This window comes from Leptonychotes weddellii, chromosome 1, assembly GCF_054177405.1.
Source record: "Leptonychotes weddellii isolate Sample4059 chromosome 1, ASM5417740v2, whole genome shotgun sequence".
In the NCBI taxonomy this organism is placed as follows: Eukaryota; Metazoa; Chordata; class Mammalia; order Carnivora; family Phocidae; genus Leptonychotes; species Leptonychotes weddellii.
Window position 1 is genome coordinate 57,007,983 of NC_138369.1, and position 18,277 is coordinate 57,026,259.

The 18,277-nt window shown below is 55.7% G+C and overlaps 3 protein-coding genes across 6 annotated transcripts in view; 2 read left to right on the top strand and 1 right to left on the bottom strand.

Annotated features, from left to right (window-relative positions):
- The window catches only part of DLEC1 (DLEC1 cilia and flagella associated protein), a 73,424-nt gene extending 72,999 nt beyond the window's left edge, over positions 1-425 (top strand). Inside the window, exons 34-35 of the mRNA XM_081819517.1 lie at positions 6-167; positions 250-425. Of these exons, the coding sequence (XP_081675643.1) occupies positions 6-167; positions 250-373 (286 nt within the window). The 3' untranslated portion in view covers positions 374-425. The remainder of the gene's footprint in view (positions 1-5; positions 168-249) is intronic.
- Positions 426-599: 174 nt separating this feature from the next.
- On the bottom strand, positions 600-12,679 carry ACAA1 (acetyl-CoA acyltransferase 1). 2 transcript variants are annotated; one of them, XM_081824397.1, is made up of 13 exons: positions 12,625-12,679; positions 12,084-12,142; positions 10,572-10,665; positions 9,560-9,617; positions 6,831-6,910; positions 6,502-6,544; positions 4,322-4,420; positions 3,283-3,363; positions 1,938-2,128; positions 1,613-1,792; positions 1,308-1,363; positions 1,048-1,193; positions 600-837 (listed from the first exon to the last, which is right to left on the bottom strand). In XM_081824397.1, exons 1-13 carry the CDS (start codon positions 12,662-12,664, stop codon positions 762-764), a joined length of 1,203 nt encoding a protein of 400 aa, XP_081680523.1. In that variant the 5' UTR covers positions 12,665-12,679; the 3' UTR covers positions 600-761. The 2 variants fall into 2 exon arrangements, with proteins under 2 accessions (XP_081680523.1, XP_081680516.1); XM_081824390.1 differs by lacking the exons at positions 12,084-12,142; positions 12,625-12,679 and adding an exon at positions 10,862-11,126.
- A 308-nt stretch (positions 12,680-12,987) lies between these two features.
- MYD88 (MYD88 innate immune signal transduction adaptor) lies at positions 12,988-16,696 on the top strand. Of its 3 annotated transcripts, none has more exons than XM_031021341.2 (5): positions 12,988-13,414; positions 14,269-14,403; positions 14,813-14,974; positions 15,178-15,269; positions 15,538-16,696. In XM_031021341.2, the coding sequence occupies exons 1-5, from the start codon at positions 13,012-13,014 to the stop codon at positions 15,556-15,558; spliced, it is 813 nt and encodes a 270-aa protein (XP_030877201.1). In that variant the 5' UTR covers positions 12,988-13,011; the 3' UTR covers positions 15,559-16,696. The 3 variants fall into 3 exon arrangements, with proteins under 3 accessions (XP_030877201.1, XP_081680536.1, XP_006750133.2); XM_081824410.1 differs by having other exon boundaries at positions 12,991-13,414; positions 14,813-15,002; positions 15,227-15,269; XM_006750070.3 differs by having other exon boundaries at positions 12,997-13,414; positions 14,813-14,993.
- Positions 16,697-18,277: the final 1,581 nt, after the last annotated feature.

The following is an 18,277-nucleotide window of genomic DNA, read 5'->3' on the forward strand; positions in this document are numbered from 1 at the left end:
CACGGAGCTGCCTACGCTCGCGTGCTCCCTTCCCTCGGTGCAGGCCAGCAGGAGCCAGACAAGGACCCTGCGGCCTTCAGGGTATCTCCAAACAGTGGCCTACTGGAGGCACGACTGGTCAATGCCCCCCCAAATACCATCACCCTCCAGGTTTTCTTCACTGCCAGGTACCAGCCTCTCCCAGCCTTGCCCACAGGCCACAGCCCCCTTCCTAACCCCAGTAAGTGACCCCCCTCCCCAATCCCACAGGAGCAGTGAGCTGTATGAGTCCACGCTGGTGGTGGAAGGCGTGCTTGGTGAGAAGGCCTGCACCCTACGGCTCCGGGGCCAAGGCTCTTATGATGAGAAATATGTGTCACCCCACCAGCTCTGAGGCCCTACTCGCAGCCCCCCAGCTTTGCAAATAAACCATGACCTAGAGCTAAGGACCAGGTTTGCTAGACAGGGGTGCACGCCGGAGGACCCCCAAGGGGCTCCAGGGAGGGAAGGGACTCCCTGGAGGGCAGTGCTCTCAGCCCAGGCCCTCAGCACACAGCTGGGCTAGAGGCAAGACCCCTGACAGCCAGAACTGGCCCTTGGGAAACACCACAGCCAGCACAATGAGAGTACGTATTTATTGTCTGCTGCCCTCCTCACCTCCAGGACCCACATGGTGGCCTGGGTGACCTGGCAGGAGGCAGGCCCGTAGTGTGGCACCAGTGCTCACGTTCATCCCGCCGCCGCCACCCCCCAGCCCCAGGGCAGAACTAGGTGGGCCTTCCTCAGTTTCCGGGGTATTCAAAGACAGCAGCGGCTCCCATCCCGGTCCCGATGCACATGGACACCACCCCGTAGGCCCTGGGGAAGCAAGATTATGTTGGCTGGGCGAAGGCACCAAGGGCCTCTCCCCAGACCTCTGGGCATGCGGATCCCAGACTGCCCACTTGAGCCCACACACGCGGTGGCAGGCCAGGGTGCCCTTCCCGCTGGCCCCCAGGGAAAACGGGGGTCACGGCCCTGTGTCCTCTGTTCAGTGCATGTATGCCTGCCCCCAGCACCCCAGCTTACCTCTTCCCACGGCGCTTCAGTTCATGGAGGAGCGTGATGACCTGTCGAGCTCCAGTGCAGCCCAGTGGGTGGCCGAGGGCCACTGCACCCCCCAGAGGGTTCACCTTCTCGGGGGGGAGTCCTAGCTTCTCCACACAGTAGACGGCCTGGAAGGAGGCAGAGCATCAGCTACGGTTCCCTTCCCAACCCCTGTACCCAATGCCCACTGGCTCCACCTCGGCTATCCAAGGCCCAGGCAACACTGAGAAAGGAAAGCTCACCTGGCTTGCAAAGGCCTCATTGATCTCAAAGATGTCCACGTCATTCACCGTCAGCCCTGTGGGTCAGGGGAAAAGACCTGAGCTGACCCAGTGTCCCCATCCCAGCCATGGCCTAAAGGCTGCTTGGTGTGTCTAATCCACATGGACAGGTGGGTCCCAGCTGTGAGGTCAGGAAGGGCTTGGGGTACAGGGGCCGGCCTGGCCCACCTTCACTCTGCAGCACTCACGTGACCTCCCCCCACACCAGCACCAGCACGAGAGGCAGGGGTGGGATACAGATGGAGATTGCGAAGGAACCACCTTACCTGCTTTTTGCAAAGCTACAGGGATGGCATAGGCAGGTCCAATGCCCATGATGTCAGGTGGGACCCCAACCACCGCATAGGACCTCAGGACCCCAAGGATGGGAAGGCCCAACTCTTCTGCCTTGGACCTCCGGGCCAGCAGGAGGGCAGCTGCCCCATCACTCACCTGACTAGAGTTTCCTACAGGCAAATCATGCGGGTTAGGACGCATCAGAGGGCAGGGCGGAGGAGCACCACCTGCACACCTTGCCTGGGGGCTCCAGGCTCCCAGAGAACAGCCCACATGGACACTGCCCCTCCTGGCCCTCCCCCAGTCCAGTCTCACCAGCCGTGGTAGAGCCGCCCTTCTTGAAGGCAGGCTTCAGTTTGGCCAGGCCCTCCATGGTGGTGTTGGGGCGGATACCCTCATCCTGGGCCACGGTGATGCTCCTCTCGGTGCCCTTGTCATCATGGACCGTGGTGGTCACAGGCACAATCTCAGCTTGGAAACAGCCCTTGCTCTGGGCTCTGGCTGCCCTGCCAGCACCATGGACAGCCAGGCTCAGGCTCCCTTGGGGTCCCTTCCTCCCAGGGGTCCCTCCCACTGCCTCTACCACCCCTGCCCACTGGGGCAGACAAGCTCAGGCTGCTAAACATGGGGACACGCTCGCCTCAGGGGAGCTGAGGGCCCCTCTTCCCCAGCCTGGGAGTGGGAGGCCTGAGGCCTTACGGGGCCTTCTTCGCCATCAGCCTCCTATCTTCAGATCCTGGCCAATCCCAACCTTGGAAGGGCAAGGGGAGGTTTAGATGTGGTGCCTCCCCCTTTGAGCCCTTTACCCAAGAGGTACTGAGCCTGCTTGGTTCTCTGGGCCAAACTGAAGACGGAGCCCCAGGAATATTTGTGCTGGGTTCTACCAACTTGGCTCTTCTATCCCAATGGCTCAATTTCATCTGTTCCCCAGTTTCCACACATTTAAAATGACATACACTAAACTACGTAATGAATCTTAGTATTTAAACAGTACAAAAGCACAAAGTGTTTTTTGGGTGATCCTTGCGATCATATGCAAGATGTCAGGGACCAGGGGTTTCCCCGGGGGAAGATTCCACAGTTTTCACCAAGTTTTCAAATGCTTCCTTGACCCCAAGTGCCTATGAACCACTGCCTCAGAGAAGCCCACTCCCTTCTTCTGCTGTCACCTCTGGGCATCTGGGGCTTGTCAACCTCAGCCTGCCCCTGCCCAGAGGCCTGAGCTCCTGGGGGTCTTCTGATGCTACCCCAGACCCAGGAGTGGTCCAGAAGCTGGGATGCCAGGGTCCCCAGCAGTGTAGGCCCTATAACCCAGGCTATCTAGAGAAGCCTATGGCTGCCATGTCAAATCACCAAACCACAGACAATCAGAGCAGAGTCCTGGCCCTCGTTACACTCCTGATGAATAGATTGGGAAACTGAAGCCCAGCTAGGGAGAGACTCAGGGTGAGTAGACAGTAACAGGACATGGAAGAGCTACCAACGCACTTCCAGCACGTTCTGGTCCCTGCCCACCTCTCCCTCCTGGCAGGCACTAGGCTTGGAAACCACTCACTACCCAGCTGTAGCCAAAGGGCAGCTCTACCTGAGGCCACTTAATCTAGCCTCAAAACCTCACTCTCTAGCCCCTTACACACTCCCCATCCCAAACAGCACTCACTTCTGCTGGGAAGCCAGGGCAAAGGTATCCTGCTTCTCCCGCGAAATGCCGAACTGCTCAGCTACGTTCTCCGAAGTTATCCTAAAACAAAACCAGCACACCATGGACGTGCCTGGCAGCCTGGGGGCCTGGGCGGGGCCGCAGAGCTCTGCTTGCAACTCTGGGTCCCTGCGGCGGTAGGCAGGGGAGGACAGGAGGGCCAGGCCACGCCTTGGAGACAGAAGATGACTCTGGGTGGAGTGTGGGGGCACAGGGAGGGAGACAGCAGGGCTGGCCAGACCCCGAGAAGCTTGTACACCAGAAAGGCCAGCCCAGCAGAGGGGCAGATGAGGGAACGGGTGGGGACACGAACGGGTTACTCTTCACCAGCTTCTCCTATGCCTTGAGGAAAGCTGCTCTCGGGCGGGGGGGAGGAAGCCCCACCCCTCCAGGCTTTCTGCTCACTGTGACCAGAGCCAGCCCTCACCCTGGGGACCCACAGCTGCAGCTGGGCCTTCCCACCTGGGCTTCTGGCTTTAGAGGATTCCCTGGGAGGTGGGGTCACTGGATGTGGAGGCAGCCAGGGCACTGCCCCTCTCTTGAGCCTCAAATCTCACTTTCAGGGGAGCCATGACTCCCTGCTTATGAACCTGGGGGGGATGGCCCAGAGGCTCAGCAACGTTGGCTGTGGAGCTAAGATGCCGAGCAAATGCAAGGCACTGTGATGTTGCATCTGACAGGACCCAAGCCTCCTCACCAGTGTGTTCGAACTCAAAGCCTTTCCACTTCGAGGTCCTAGGCCTCCCAAGACTTTGGCATGCAGCTGCCATCGTTCCTTGTGCAACTGGTCCCTCAGGGTGGGAGTGACAGGCTGGGCCATGACTGGAAACCCAGAGGCACAGAGTACCTGGAGGCCTCAGGAAAGGGAAGTCAGGGGCAGCAAGTCCCATCCCCATGGCCCAGCAAAGCAGAACAAGCCCGAAGGCAGGAGGGCACCAGATGATCCAAGTCTCTGTGCGCCTGCTCCAGGCCAGGAAGGGAGCTGAGGGGGCACACTCACCCCATAGGAATCAGGCAATCTCTGGCCTTCTCCTTCTCCACCAAGCGCGAAGTGATATTTCCCGGGTTTCCCCTGTCAGCCAGGGACATGGACTCCACCCTGAGGAGGCAGCGGAGAAGGTGGTCACTCTCAGGACTCCGCCAGGGATAGCTATGGCTCTGGCGAGTGCTGGGAAATAGCCAGGGGGCCCTGGGAAATCCAGCAGGCTGTCTGGGAACCCTGGGCAGGGCCCTGGCCAGCAAGGCAGAGCTGGGGTGCAGGGCTGCTGGCGCCCTCCACCCCCACGCCAGGTCAGAGCGCTGCACGGCCCACACCCCCAGGCAGGGCTGTGCTTCCCTATAACACAAATGCTCCCACAGCCGGCCAGTCCGCAGCTCCCAAGGAAAGCCGCCTAGTGCAGGCCACGTCCAGGCAGCCGGGCTGCGCCCTCTGGCGCCACAGGTTCAGAGGGCAGAAGAGCCAAGTATTCTAAAAGCCACAGATCAAAGGGCCTCTGACCTGCACTGACCAGGAGGTGCTAGGAGCTCAGAGGAAGGCAAGGTCTCAGTTTAGAGCGGTCAAACAGGCCTTCAAGGGACGGGGGGGTGGGGGGGACTGGGGGACGGGACCTGGGTGTTGGGAGTCGGTTAAGCGTCTGACTCTTGGTCTTGGCTCAGGTCTGATCTCAGGGTCGTGAGATCGAGCTCCAAGTCTAGCACCATGCTCAGTGTGGAGTCTGCTTGGGTTTCTCTCTTGCTCTCCCCCTCTGCCCCCCTAGCCCCTGGCTCGGGCGCATGTGCTTTCTCTCTCTCAAATAAATAAAGCTTAGAAAAAAAGGCCCTCACAGAGATGCAGCAACATAGGGCCTCAAGGGGTAACATGTAACTTCGAATGCTTTTCACATGCCCTGTGCTATTTGATAATCTTTTCAGATATTAGAAAGCTTTCAACAGTATCAGTCACATAACATATGTCCCAGAGTGGTCCTGCTGTTATTACTGCATTTAATGTTACCAACTTCAACAGGACTGAGTTAGTTATCCCCATTTTATAGACAAGGACACTGAGGCCCAGAGAGCTGAGTAACTTGTCCACAGTCACGCAGCAGGGATCCAGATTTAGGTGTCTGGCCCCAGAGCCCATTCTCAACCAGGATGCTCTGAGCATGATCAAAGCCTATGGGGGACAGTCTTGGCCCAGACCCTCAATACTCTAGAAACATAGTCTTTAACCTGCCTGGGGACCCAGATGCCCTCTAAAGAACTCATGAAGACTCCAGCCTTCTCCTCCAGTTACCCACACCTGTCCCTCCCCCAGTAAGATAGAGGACCCTGAGAGAAATCAAAGGGCAGACTGGCAGTGGCCCTTGCCTGGCCAAAGGCTCTGCAGTGTGCTCTCTGGCTTTATTTACAAGCGCGGACAACCAGTGCCAGGCAGCACAGCCCCGAGGCGGCCAACAACACTCCAATCAAGAAATGCTACAAAGAGGAAAAGCAAGAGAGAACGTGTCAAAATCCCCGGGCTGCTCGCCTCCCAGAGCCTGCCAGAGCCCTGGCTTTGCCTGCCTCCCCATACCAGATGCCCACCCCAGACTGGGCCCCAAGGCCCTTCCCCTCCCTGGAGGCACTGCCTAGTATGCCTTCTGTGGCTCCAGGTGCTACAGCCGAAGACAGAGCTGCAGCTGACAGTGACCAAACCACCGCAGATCTGACCACGCTCCTCAGAGCCCAGCAGGCAGCTGCAAGTTTCCACCTTGGTACCAAGGAGGGGGTCAAGGGGACCGACAGCCTCATAACATGAACAGACTAGTTATATAGTAGGCAACTGCCACTGGCTTTAGGGAACCAAAACCACAACGTCTCTCTCAATAGCATCATAAATGAACAAGGGCCACACAAGGAAACCCAAGGGCTATACTCTCTCAAAATACTTGCATCTTCCAGCCTGACAAATTTCCAAGAAAGCAAGCTTTTAAAAGCCAATTCCCTTTTCCCACTAGTGCTGAGAGGTGTGAGCAATTCCTGAGCACCGAGAGCTGGGGGCTATTTCTAAGCCGGAATTTGTAGGAACCTACTCCCAGCCATCTGCCTAAAAGGGCTAGGGGAGAATCCTGCAATCATGGCCTCTGAGAACTCAGGACATGAAAATAAGTTTCATTATTAGGAGTTGATTAGTAAGCTCTGGCAGAAAGAAATTCTTACCCACAAGCCATGCCAATGTCATAAGACCCATTTCTGATGCCACCTGCAACAAAAGCATTTCATAAACATTCTTTATCAGAGTCCATCTGTTCTGGAAACAGAGGAGCCTCTTCCCCACCTGGTCTCTAAATGGGACTCGGCCCCAGCCTCAGAGATGATAAGACCCAGGTGTCCGAAATGGCTGGGTGCAGTGGCAAGGGGCTCTCCCAGAGAGTCCTCTCAGAAATCCTATTGCCTGCCCAAAAGACAGTGACCTTGCTGACCCAAACCCAAGGAGCCAGAACCAAGGTCAGGCTGTAGCAGTGGGCACCCACCCCATCACAACTTACCAGCTATGTTGGCCACTGCCTGGAGCCCCGACGAACACTGTCTATTGACAGTGGATAAAGGCACGGTCTCTGGGATGTCACTGGAACAGAAAGTGAGACCACAGTCAGCCCCCTCTCCTCTGCCAGGCTCTCACGGAAAGCAGGCCTATGCTCCTGGTCAGTAGGACTGTCCCATCAAGGGGTGCAAAAACCAGGGGAACAAACCAACAGCCCTGTCGCCACTCCAGGCCAGATCCATACTGGGCAGACTCCATCTCTGCAGGTACTTGCTCCCTAGGGCCCCACAAACACATGCTCTTTCCTCCTGTGATTCTCCTCAACCAAGGTCAAGAACAGCCCAAAGGCAAGGAAAACTGGTTGGGCTACAGGGATCCTTCTTTCTCTCCCTTTTTTTTAAGATTTTTTTTTTTTTTTTATTTGAGAGAGAGAGAGGGACAGCTAGAGAGGGAACACAAGCAGGAGGAGTGGGAGAGGGAGAAGCAGGCTTCCCGCTGAGCAGGGAGCCCTATGCGGGGCTCGATCCCAGGACCTTGGGATCATGACCCGAGCCGAAGGCAGACGCTTAAGGACTGAGCCACCCAGGCGCCCCCTTTCTCTCCCTTTGAAGATTTAAAAAAAAAAAAAAAAAGGAAAACTATATATCCATTTCCTCCAAAAAAATAGAGAACGGGATCTGTTGCTGGGACAGAGAACCAGGGCAAAAAAAAATAACATAAAATAAAAAAATGAATGAATGAATGAATGGTCTCAAGCATGAGGCCAGAAACCATCAGCCTTACCAGTAACTATATACCTAACCCTTTATGTTCCCAGTCTCTCTGGAAGGTCTGTTCCCAGCTGGACACAGAACCCTTGATGGGTACCAAGCATTCTAACATCCCTTGTTTGGGTGTGTTCCCCTAGGTTTCCATACTGCTCCCAGTCCTAGAAGCTGATGGGGCCGTCCCTCCTGATGTAACCTGCCCTGACCAAGGGTACAAAACCCTGGGAAAATCCCCAGGCCCTCCTCAGACCCATGGACTCAGAACTTCAGGGGGTGAACGTGCTCTGGTGATGTTCTGGTGTGCAGCCAGGGTCAGCAACCCGTGAGCTAGTGCCCAGGCCAGGTTCTGCTGAGAGCCTCTCAGGTAGGTAGGCTCCTAGGCCCATGCAGCCTGTGTAACCCTTCCCAGGTCTCCTAATTCCTTACCAGCTAGTTACTACCTAGTTACCACCTCCTCACCCAATCTACCAGCTGTTCACTAAACACCTGCTCAATACAAAGCACCACCTGAGGGATGCTGACATGCCCTAGAGGATGGCTGACCAACACACAGAAAATGAATCAGCTAGCAGAGACTGAAATAACAGTGCAGAGAGAGGAGGTAGGGACAGCACTCCAAGGGGACAGAATGACCAGAACAGGGAAGACAGTGGGCAGACAGGCGGGCTGAAAGAGGAAAAGTCAAGGGGTGCCTGGGTGGCTCAGTCGTTAAGCGTCTGCCTTTGGCTCGGGTCATGATCCCGGGGTCCTGGGATCAAGCCCTGGATCGAGCCCTGCCTCGGGCTCCCTGCCCCACAGGAAGCCTGCTTTTCCCTCTCACACTCCCCTTGCTTGTGTTCCCTCTCTCGCTCTCTGTCAAATAAATAAAAATCTTAAAAAAAAAAAAAAAAAAGAGGGAAAGTCAAGGCAAATGAAAAGCAGGAGATAAGGCTGGATGGTAAGAAGTCCGGAGCCAGATCGAGGGAATCCTTGAACTCCACGCTAAGCAGTCTGAACCTATCCTAGGCCCTAGAGGTTTTGTCAATTTTCCTGTTCCTTCACTGGCTAATGTTCCTATTATTTCTTTTCCAGGTAGTAGGGAGTGCAAATTTAAGTGGTTCTTAAATCTACACATGACAATAATTTAAGCACTCCTCCCTTGTCTTGGGACAGCAAGTGGTGAAGGGCAAGTTTCCCAGGGCCCCTCCTGGGCTACCCCTCACCCCAGGGTTCTGCCACATCCCCAAGTCTCTGCTGATGTGCTATGCCTTGAAGGTCTCAGCTTGTTCAACTAGCTTTAAAAAGCTCACTCTTCAGTGTGCCTTCCTGGTTACCTGGCAAAAAAAGGACAGAGTCCACACTTACAAAGGCAAAACAACAAGCTGACTTTGGCTAAATCATCAGGCCAGAGAGCTTTTGCTCTAGTCTCAAAGGCCCTGTTTGTCCTGGTTCAGTGTCGATAATGCAACCTTCCTTCAAAGTAGGGCAGGGGCACCTGGCTGGCTCAATTGGTAGAGCATGCAACTCTTGATCTTGGGGGCCTGGGTTCAAGCCCCACACTGGGCATAGAGGTGAAAGAAAAGAAAAGAAAAAAGAAAAGAGGGGTGCCTGGGTGGCTCAGTCGTTAGGCATCTGCCTTCGGCTCAGGTCATGATCCCAGGGTCCTGGGATCGAGCCCCACATCCGGCTCCCTGCTTGGCGGGAAGCCTGCTTCTCCCTCTCCCACTCCCCCTGTTTGTGTTCCCTCTCTCGCTGTGTCTCTCTCTGTCAAATAAATAAATAAAATCTTAAAAAAAAAAAAGAAAAAAAAAGACAATGCCAAAGTAGGGGAAAGGTAGTGTCCACAAAAGCAGGGTGCCAAGGACCCTGGCTGCATCCAGGTCTGGTGTCCAACCTGATCCTCTTCCACACATAAGCCGAGTTCCCTGGTGCCTGAGCCTGCTCAAGTCAAAATGGCCAACATACAGCTAGAACTAGAAAAGTTTACCTCAGAAACTGAGCGATTCGGGCCATGATTGCTCCGGCCCCCGGCTGAAGCACATTTCCTGTGGACAACAAACCTTTATTCAGTGCCAGATAGTGTTCTAGACACTAAGGTACAGTTGTGAATAGTAGAAAGGGGACATTCCAGATCTTTCTTCAAGCCCCCAGCAGGCTCCCTTGGAGCTCTGGAATTTGAAGGAGCCAGTCATACAGCAGCTCGCCCCGGTCATACAATTAAACCCAGTCCCCAAGCGTTGCAAGCTCCCTTGACCTGCACCCTCCTTTCCCAAATCAATGCACAGTGGGCAGGCTGGCTGCCTGCCTTTAAAGGAAAGATGGAAAGAAGACTGTAGTGCAAAGCTTGCAGTCAAACGAACTGGTCTTGTCAGTTAGGAAAATGAATTTCTGAAAACGCACACCTCTCTGAGTGTCCTCAGCCAAACCCTGCTGGCATTTCAGACGTGGAACAGTGATTCCCCACCTAAGGATGGCCCCTACTTGATAGGAGTCTGGCCCTGTTGTATTGTTTCCAGGCTAGAGGAGTAGGGTTGGAGGTAAAGGGCTGGACTGAATGTCAAGGGGCCCTGGATTCAGGTCCAATCTCTGCAGCAAATTTCCCAGGACCTAGTGTCTCCATCTGTGAGGGGGAGGGGCTGAACTACATGGCTTTTGATGGTCCTTCTGTTGTGTGGTGGCACAGACGGGATGAGTTAAGAGAACCCTGACCCCTGTCTCCTACGCTGTCCGCAAACTCCCGTGCTTGGGTGTTAGAATGGCATGGGGACCGCTGCTTGCCATCATACGTAACAGGCAAAACGTGGTTGCGGAGGGGGCAGAAAAATGCCTGGAGGCGGGAGGGAAGGGTAGGACCGAGCCCTAAAGAAACGATTACATGCACTGCATGGAGTCCCTTGCCATTCCGGAAGGTGCCTGGAGGATGAGGAGGTGTTTGAGGAGGGCTTTGGCCGCACGGAGGGCGAGGAGGAACAAGCCCAGGGCCTGGGCAGTGTGCTCACCCACGCAGATATCCCCCAGCTGGGCCGGGCTCAGCTTCACGTCCCGGAGAACCGCGGTCATGACGGCCGAGAGAAGCTCGTCAGGGGTGGTGTCCTACAGCGGGAGGCGCGGCCACGGTGATCCCCCGCCAGCAGTGCACGGGGTTCCCGGGACCCCCGCTCCCCCACCCCACCCGAGAGACACAGCGGTCACAGCTCGGGCGCGGAGCCACCTAGGGCGCCGAGGGGCCAGACCCCAGCCCGCTCAGGCCCGCCGTCTCCCACCCGGCGCCGGGACCCAGGGGCCTCACCTTGAAGCCGCCGCGGCCCCCTCGGCCAATGGCCGTGCGCCGCCCGTGCACCACCACCACGTCCTCGGGCGACACCCGCGGGGCGCCGCTCAAGCACGGCGTGGCCTGCGGCTCCGGCACCCCCCCAGAATGGGGGTGGCCCGTCAGGTGGCCCAGCACCACCTGCAGCCTCCGCATCGCGCGACACGGCCCAGTAGACCCTCCCCCCACCACTCCGCCGGGAACAGCGTAGACGCCAACAGACCTCCGCCCGCGCAGGCGCGGAACCCACGCTGCCCTGACGCTTTAACCCTGCTCAGAGCCCCGCCCCCAAGTCTCGCCCACCTCCCACCTCAGCCAACCAGAAGGGGTCTACCTCAGGTCCCGCCCCCTGCTTCTAATCAAACCACCTAAAGCAGAGCTCTTGTTTTGATGGAGAGTCTTTCCCCTCAAAGCCCCGAAGCCCCGCCTGCCGTAGCCCCTTCCGAAGCCCCGCCCAGAAATGCCGGCAGGAAACCTTTCCCCTTGCAGTCCTGCTTGCTTAAGAGTCCTTTCAGAGTCTTGTGTTTTTGTTTTTGTTTTTTAAGATTTTATTTATTGGGGCGCCTCGGTGGCTCAGTCAGTTAACTATCTGCCTTTGGCTCAGGTCATGATCCCGGCGTCCTGGGATCGAGCCCCACATGGGGCTTCCTGCTCAGTGGGGAGTCTGCTTCTCCCTCTGCCCTTCCTCTCCGTTTGTGCTCTCTCTCTGGCTCTCTCCCTCTCTGTCTCTCAAATAAATAATCTTTAAACAATTTTTACTTATTTGAGAGAGCGAGCCTGAGCGCATGAGCTGGGGTAGAGGCAGAGGGAGAGAATCTTAGGCAGACTCCACAATGAGCACGATCCCCACTTGGGGTTTAGATCTGTAGGCCCTGAGATCTTGATCTGAGCTGAAACCAAGAATCAGAAGCTCAACCGACTAAGCCACCCAGGCGCTGCATAGCCCTTTCAGTATCTTGAAACAAAGTCCGCCATTGCCGGGGCTGTTTCCCCTATAACCCTGCCCACTGCAGGCTACCAAACCCAGGTGCTACCAGGCCAGCACCACCCCCCAACCCGCCCGCCCACGGTTTCCTGCTTGGGGAGGAGGCAGGGACTCTTAATTCCTCTTCCCCCCCTTGTTAGTTTTCTCTGCTGTCTCCTTTATCTCAGCATGCAAGCTGGGGATCTTAAATAATTCCCAGAGGCCCCAGACTCTTACCCCGACGTGCTTGTGCTCTCTTGGGAAGTCTTTCGAGAACACAGAGGGAACTGGGGACTCTGGTGCAGCAGGAGAACAGATTGTGTTACGTTGCTGAGATGTGACAAACTCCCTATCCCTATGCATGCATCTATCAATTTTACAGTGGTTTGGGTTTATTTAATTAGTGCCCACCTCCCACACTAGGCTGGGGTCTCCACCGAGGCAGGGAGGGGCTTGTATCCGGGGTGCCTGCAACATGCTTGACACTTAGTAGGTGATCAATACCGATTCAATGGAAGACCAGAGCTCCTTAGGTCAGGACTGTGCTTCCCAACCTCCCGCCCCCCACAACTCTAAAGAGCAAGGCCAGGTGCCCCCTTGACTCCCAATGGTAATGCGTTCCCTCGACCCCAGAGAGTAGTGGTACTGCGTTTCTCCTAGACACCAAAGGCCAGGGTGCCCTGTTACCCCCAACCCCAGAGGGGTTCCCACCTTTCAAAGGCAGGGCCATGGCATGCCTCAGACTTCAGAAGGGAGTATACCCCCTTTCCCATCTCACCTCTGGATTGTGCCTTCCCAAGAGATCCAGGGACGAACATGGGGGGGTCTCCTCCTTTGCCCCCTCCCCGCCATCCTCAGTTCCCCCACAGAAAGGATGTGATTCTACCAGATAGATCCCAAAGAGCAAGGCCCCTATTTCCTACAGCCCCCAAAGGAGGGTCGTGCGAGGCCCCTCCCGCCCCCGCACTAGACCCCGAAGGACGGGTCGGTGGGCCTCCACAGACCTCAAACGGCAGGTCCCCGGTTCCCATATCCCCTGTTGCCCCAGACCCCGAGAGCCGAGATGGGGCATCCCCACCTTCACACAGCTGCTAGGGCTCCAGATTGAAGCGCAGGGCGGAGCTTCTCGGAAACAGAAACCGGCGGGGCTGGGCCGGGGGCGGGGATGGCGGTAAAGGAAGGAGGAAGCGCGGACAGGCGACGCAACTCCACAGCGCTGGGGCTCCGGGGGTATCCCACCATGGCTGCAGAAGTCTCCCGCGCGGAGTCCGCGTCCCCCGCCTGCTCCATGTCCTCCCTGCCGCTGGCTGCTCTCAACGTGCGAGTGCGGCGCCGCCTGTCGCTGTTCCTGAACGTGCGGACGCAGGTGGCGGCCGATTGGACCGCGCTGGCCGAGGAGATGGGCTTCGAGTACTTGGAGATCCGGCATCTGGAGACGCACGCCGACCCCACGGGCAAGCTGCTGGACGACTGGCAGGGACGCCCTGGCGCCTCGGTGGGCCGCCTGCTTGAGCTGCTCACCAAGCTCGGCCGCGAGGACGTGTTGGTGGAACTGGGGCCCGGCATCGGTGAGGACACGCGCTTCCGGGCCTCATAACTAGGGGGATGAGGGAGCTGACCTTCACCAGCCTCAGCATCTAACCTCCCCTGGAGAGGCCCTCCTTTAATGCCTGGGGCGGGGTGGGGGCGCTGGAGGCAGCCTGCAGAGGTGGTACCGCTGTGTGAGACCAATTCCCTCTTTGAGTGGGGCGATAGGACCTGGAGAAAGGAGGTGAAGGCTGGGGAGAGGCAGAGAACACAGGGAAACATCTTAGGCAAAGGCTTTCACGTAGGGCCAGGAGTCAGAATCGGGGTCCTTTGTGGGGGAGTTAGGACTGCTTCGGGTAGAGCAACAGGGCAGGTGAGGGACTGAAAGCTGTCATGGAAACCTCATGTGCCTGGGAAAGTGCACCCCTTCCTGCCCCTCGCTGACACATAATATGCATGCATAGGTGTAAGAACAGTGGCCCACAGATGATGCATCTTGCTTGGTTGGGGCCTCAGCCCTCACTGCACATAACCACTGGGTCTCCTGAGCTGTTCTTGCATGCCCAGTCCCCTGCTCCCATCAGCCGTGGGTCCTGGAAGAAGCACACTTTGGGTTCTGTTCTCAGGAGTTCTAGGAAGGAGGGCCAGGACAAAGGGACAGAAAGACACAAGCCTGACCATGACGACTTCCCAGATGGCCAACACTGTGGGATGGTCAAGAGCCGGATGGGAACGCAACTTTTCAGAGCTGTTGAACTGTGGATGGCACCAGAGTGCTGGAAAAGGCCTGGAGCACAACATAGTTAAGGGAGTGGGACAAGGGCTGGATCCTAACTGTAGGTAGAGGCATGGGACAAACTGGGGGAGCCTGCCACACCTTGTCTCTTCTCCACAGAGGAGGATTGCCAAAAGTATATTCTGAAACAGCAGCAGGAGGAGTCTGAGAAGCCCTTACAGGTGCCTGCTGTAGACAGCAGTGACCCACGGACACCAGAGCGGGGGGGCATCACCATGCTTGATGACCCCTTGGGTAAGGATACAATATTGCTCCCCAGGTGTGACAGGTGGGTCATAAGATACTGTGTTAAGAGCATCGATTTTGAAAGCAGGTGGGCTGTGGCCCCTTAATCTCTTGATCTCTCTGATTGATCTCCCCATTTTCTCATCTAAGAAATGGGAATAATAATAATCCTACGTCTGAGTTGGTATGAGACTCATGAAATGATGTGTCTGTCTCATGGTCAACCCAGGGCTTGGCCCCCGGAGTGGGGAGGGTGGGGGGAGAGACACTCATCTTCCCTCTTCTAGGAAGGGCACTTTCTCTTAGTGTCATCTCAGGATTGGTGTAGGGTTCAGGACCAAGGTCACCTAGGCTGGGGGTTCCTGCCTGGGCTCCTCCTCTGTAGAGCTTTGACATCACCCTTGTGCTCTGCACCCAGGGCAAATGCCTGAGCGTTTTGATGCCTTCATCTGCTACTGCCCCAGCGATATCCAGTTTGTTCAGGAGATGATCCGGCAGCTGGAACAGACAGACTATCGGCTGAAGTTGTGTGTGTCTGATCGTGATGTCCTGCCTGGCACCTGTGTCTGGTCCATTGCCAGTGAGCTCATTGAGAAGAGGTTGGCTAAGTGGCCAGGGGGCAAGCGGGTGGGTACATAAAGCCCTGCCCAAGAGATCCAGATGCTCGGATTCTCCTAGCCGGGCCCTGTCTAGCCTGGGCACAGTGGACTCCTGAGTCTGTGCCCTGGGGGGTATGCTGAGCTAGGTTGCCACAGTGGCTGCAGCCTGCCCACTCTCCCCTAGGTGCCGCCGGATGGTGGTGGTTGTCTCTGATGATTACCTGCAAAGCAAGGAATGTGACTTCCAGACTAAGTTTGCGCTCAGCCTCTCTCCAGGTAAGCACTGCTTTGCCACAGAGGAGTGGGTGGGCGGGGCCTCAGGAGGCCATTGGTCCCTCACCCAGGGCCCTGGATGCAGCACTGAGGAACTCCTGTAGGTTTCTGCACACCTGAGTGTGCGTGCACACGAGTGCCCTCTGAGTGGGTGAATGTGTGCCAGGGTGCTTAGTTGGGGGGAGGTCTGTTGTTAACCCCTGGGCGGAGGACTGATCCCCCCACTCTGGGGTGAGGGCCAGGTGCCAGCTCGGAACTCCTTGGCTTGCAGGTGCCCATCAGAAGCGATTGATCCCCATCAAGTACAAGGCAATGAAGAAAGAGTTCCCCAGCATCTTGCGGTTCATCACTGTATGCGACTACACCAACCCCTGCACCAAGTCCTGGTTCTGGACTCGCCTCGCCAAGGCCCTGTCCCTGCCCTGAAGACTGCCGTGGGCCCCTGGGTGTGTGTGCATCTCTCTGTCTGCCCATACGTGTACTTCTGCCCCTGCTTCCTCCTGCAGTTGTAGGAGTAATCTGTGCTCCACTTGCCTCTCATTCCTGGAGATGCCGACTCCACAGACATATCTGTAGCCACCCTACATAGCTGTGGACGTTGCATCTCATGTCCTGCACGGAACCAGTGGCTGTCAGTGGCACGTTGGCACGTCCGCAGGCTGGGTTATCAGCCAAGACAGTGAAATCCAGAGCCAGCTGGCACTAAGAGGACCAGCGGAACCAGCCCTGACCTGTCCAACACATCTTAGGCCTCAGTTTCTCCACCTGAGAACTAAGTAGGGTGGGGAGAACTGGCAGTAGCTGTGTTTGAATCACTCTCGAGGGGGCTTAACCTTGGACAAAGGTGGGACACATTTATATTCCTTTTCCCTTTTTTTCCCTCTTCATTGAAACCTAACTCTGGAAAGAGCCCAATGTGCCAGCACTTGTGCCTTCAGTGAAGCACAGAGCAAGTAAGAGAGCCGCTTGAACTCGCAGAGCAAGTAAGAGAGCCGCTTGAACTCGCAGAGCGAGTGAGCTGCAGACTTCCCTCCCAGGGGATTTGTATACTAGTTATCTTCAAGCTCTCCTCGGGCGAGAAAATGGCATGGGCTCAGGGCTCTGTCCCAGGCCAGACCCCAGGACCCTAAATCTAATCGAAAAATGTGTCTTTGCTGCTCCACACCCAGCCAGGGCTAGGGCAAGGTACCTTTCCTCAGGGTCTTGGGACTGGAGGCCCCTCTCTGCATGATCTTGATGAAGCACTTAGCTAACTGTGCACTTATCCTCACTTTGATCTTGGGGATTATTTTAAAACAGTTTGAAAAAAAGTATCTTTCATACCTGTTTTGTATGCACTGTGAGAACTTCAGAGAGCTGAGATATGCCCTATGTGTGTCCTTTCTCTTCTGTATCCTGGGTTTATAATAAAGAGTTCTTTACTTTTGGAATAGCAGGTGTCACTTGTGTCTGGGGGTTTAGAGGCAGTAACCTGGGATAAAGCTCTCCTGGTAAGAGAAATTGGCCCATTGGGTAGGCTCCAGTGGGTTTGGCAGGGGCTTCCTGAAGGCTGGGCCTCCTCCTCACAGGTCCCAGGCCTCACCAGGGCTGTAGGCAGAACCAGGAATAGGGACCTCAGTTCCAGACTCTGGGGAGACTGCTCCCCTCCACCAAGCTTGGTCTTCCCTGGATTGTGTCACGTTTCTGGGTCCTCGTTTGGCCCTTCTAGTCTCCAAGGAAAGTCTGGAGAACTTCCAGCCCACAGATCTCTGGAGAACTCAGTTATCAATAATGGTCATCCTTAAGCATATCTGTGTTAATCCTGAAGATTTTGATCTATTTTTACTTTTATTTATTTTTTTTTAAGATTTTTTTTTTTTTTTTTTGAGAGGGGAGCCTGGGTGGCTGAGTTGGTTAAGCATCTGCCTTCGGCTTGGGTCATGATCCTGGGGTCCTGGGATTGAGCCCTGCATCGGGCTCCCTGCTCAGCAGGGAGTCTGCCTCTCCCTCTCCCTCTGCCCCTCCCCCTGCTTGTGCTCGCTCTGTCAAATGAATAAATAAAATCTTTAAAAAAAAAGGTGGTTTTTTTTTTTTTGGAGAGAGAGTGAGCATACACGTGTGGTCAGGGGCAGAGGGAGAGGGTGAGAGAGAATCTCAAGCAGACTCCATGTCCAGCATGGAGCCCGACATGGGACTAAATCTTACAACCCTGAGATCATGACCTGAGCCAAAATCAAGAGTCGGACACTTAACTGACTGAGCCACCAGCCACCCCTAAAGATTTTATTTTTAAGTAATCTATACATCCAATGTGGGGCTTGAACTTACAACCCTGACCGAGATCAAGAGTTGCATTCTCTACTGACTGAGCCAGTTGGGTACCCTGGTTTTGATCTGTTTTTAAATAGAATGTCACTTTTTTTACTGTTCACTCAAGAAAATTTGGAAAATGTATTATTTTTAAAAATCAGTGATAATTCTAATCCAAGAGATAACTCTAGTGATCTTTTAGAGTGCCCAGACATTATCAGTGACCATAGGTCTTCACTCAGTGGTCCTTCTGTTACCATGTCCTGGCTCCTGAACCTCCTGGATACTGGGGGCTCCCCAGCCTTGCCCCTGTGCCTGCAGGGACTCCTAGAAAGGCCCTGTGTATTCAGGGCAGCCCTGAGATAAGACTTCCCTCTCCAGTGTCCCCTGGGGAGCAGAGCCTCAGTGTGGTCCTGGAAGAGCCCCCCAGGATCCACCCTGCCATCTATGGCTGGGGGGACAGTCTTTGGGTTGGCTTCTGGTCATGGGGTTGGGGGAGGGGGTCCTCAGGGTAACACCAGTAGAGTCGTGGGAAACACGGCCATTCTTTCAGGCCAGGCTGGTGACCTGAATGTGCTCACTTCACTCCCATCTGATCCTCACACCTCTCCCACATTCCTTCCCCAATGCCCACTTCCCCACGGGTAGGTTCCCAGACACCAAGAAAGCTTCCTCTTCTCATTTTGGGCGTAGTCTTCTAGGAACCTTTGATTGAGAAACCC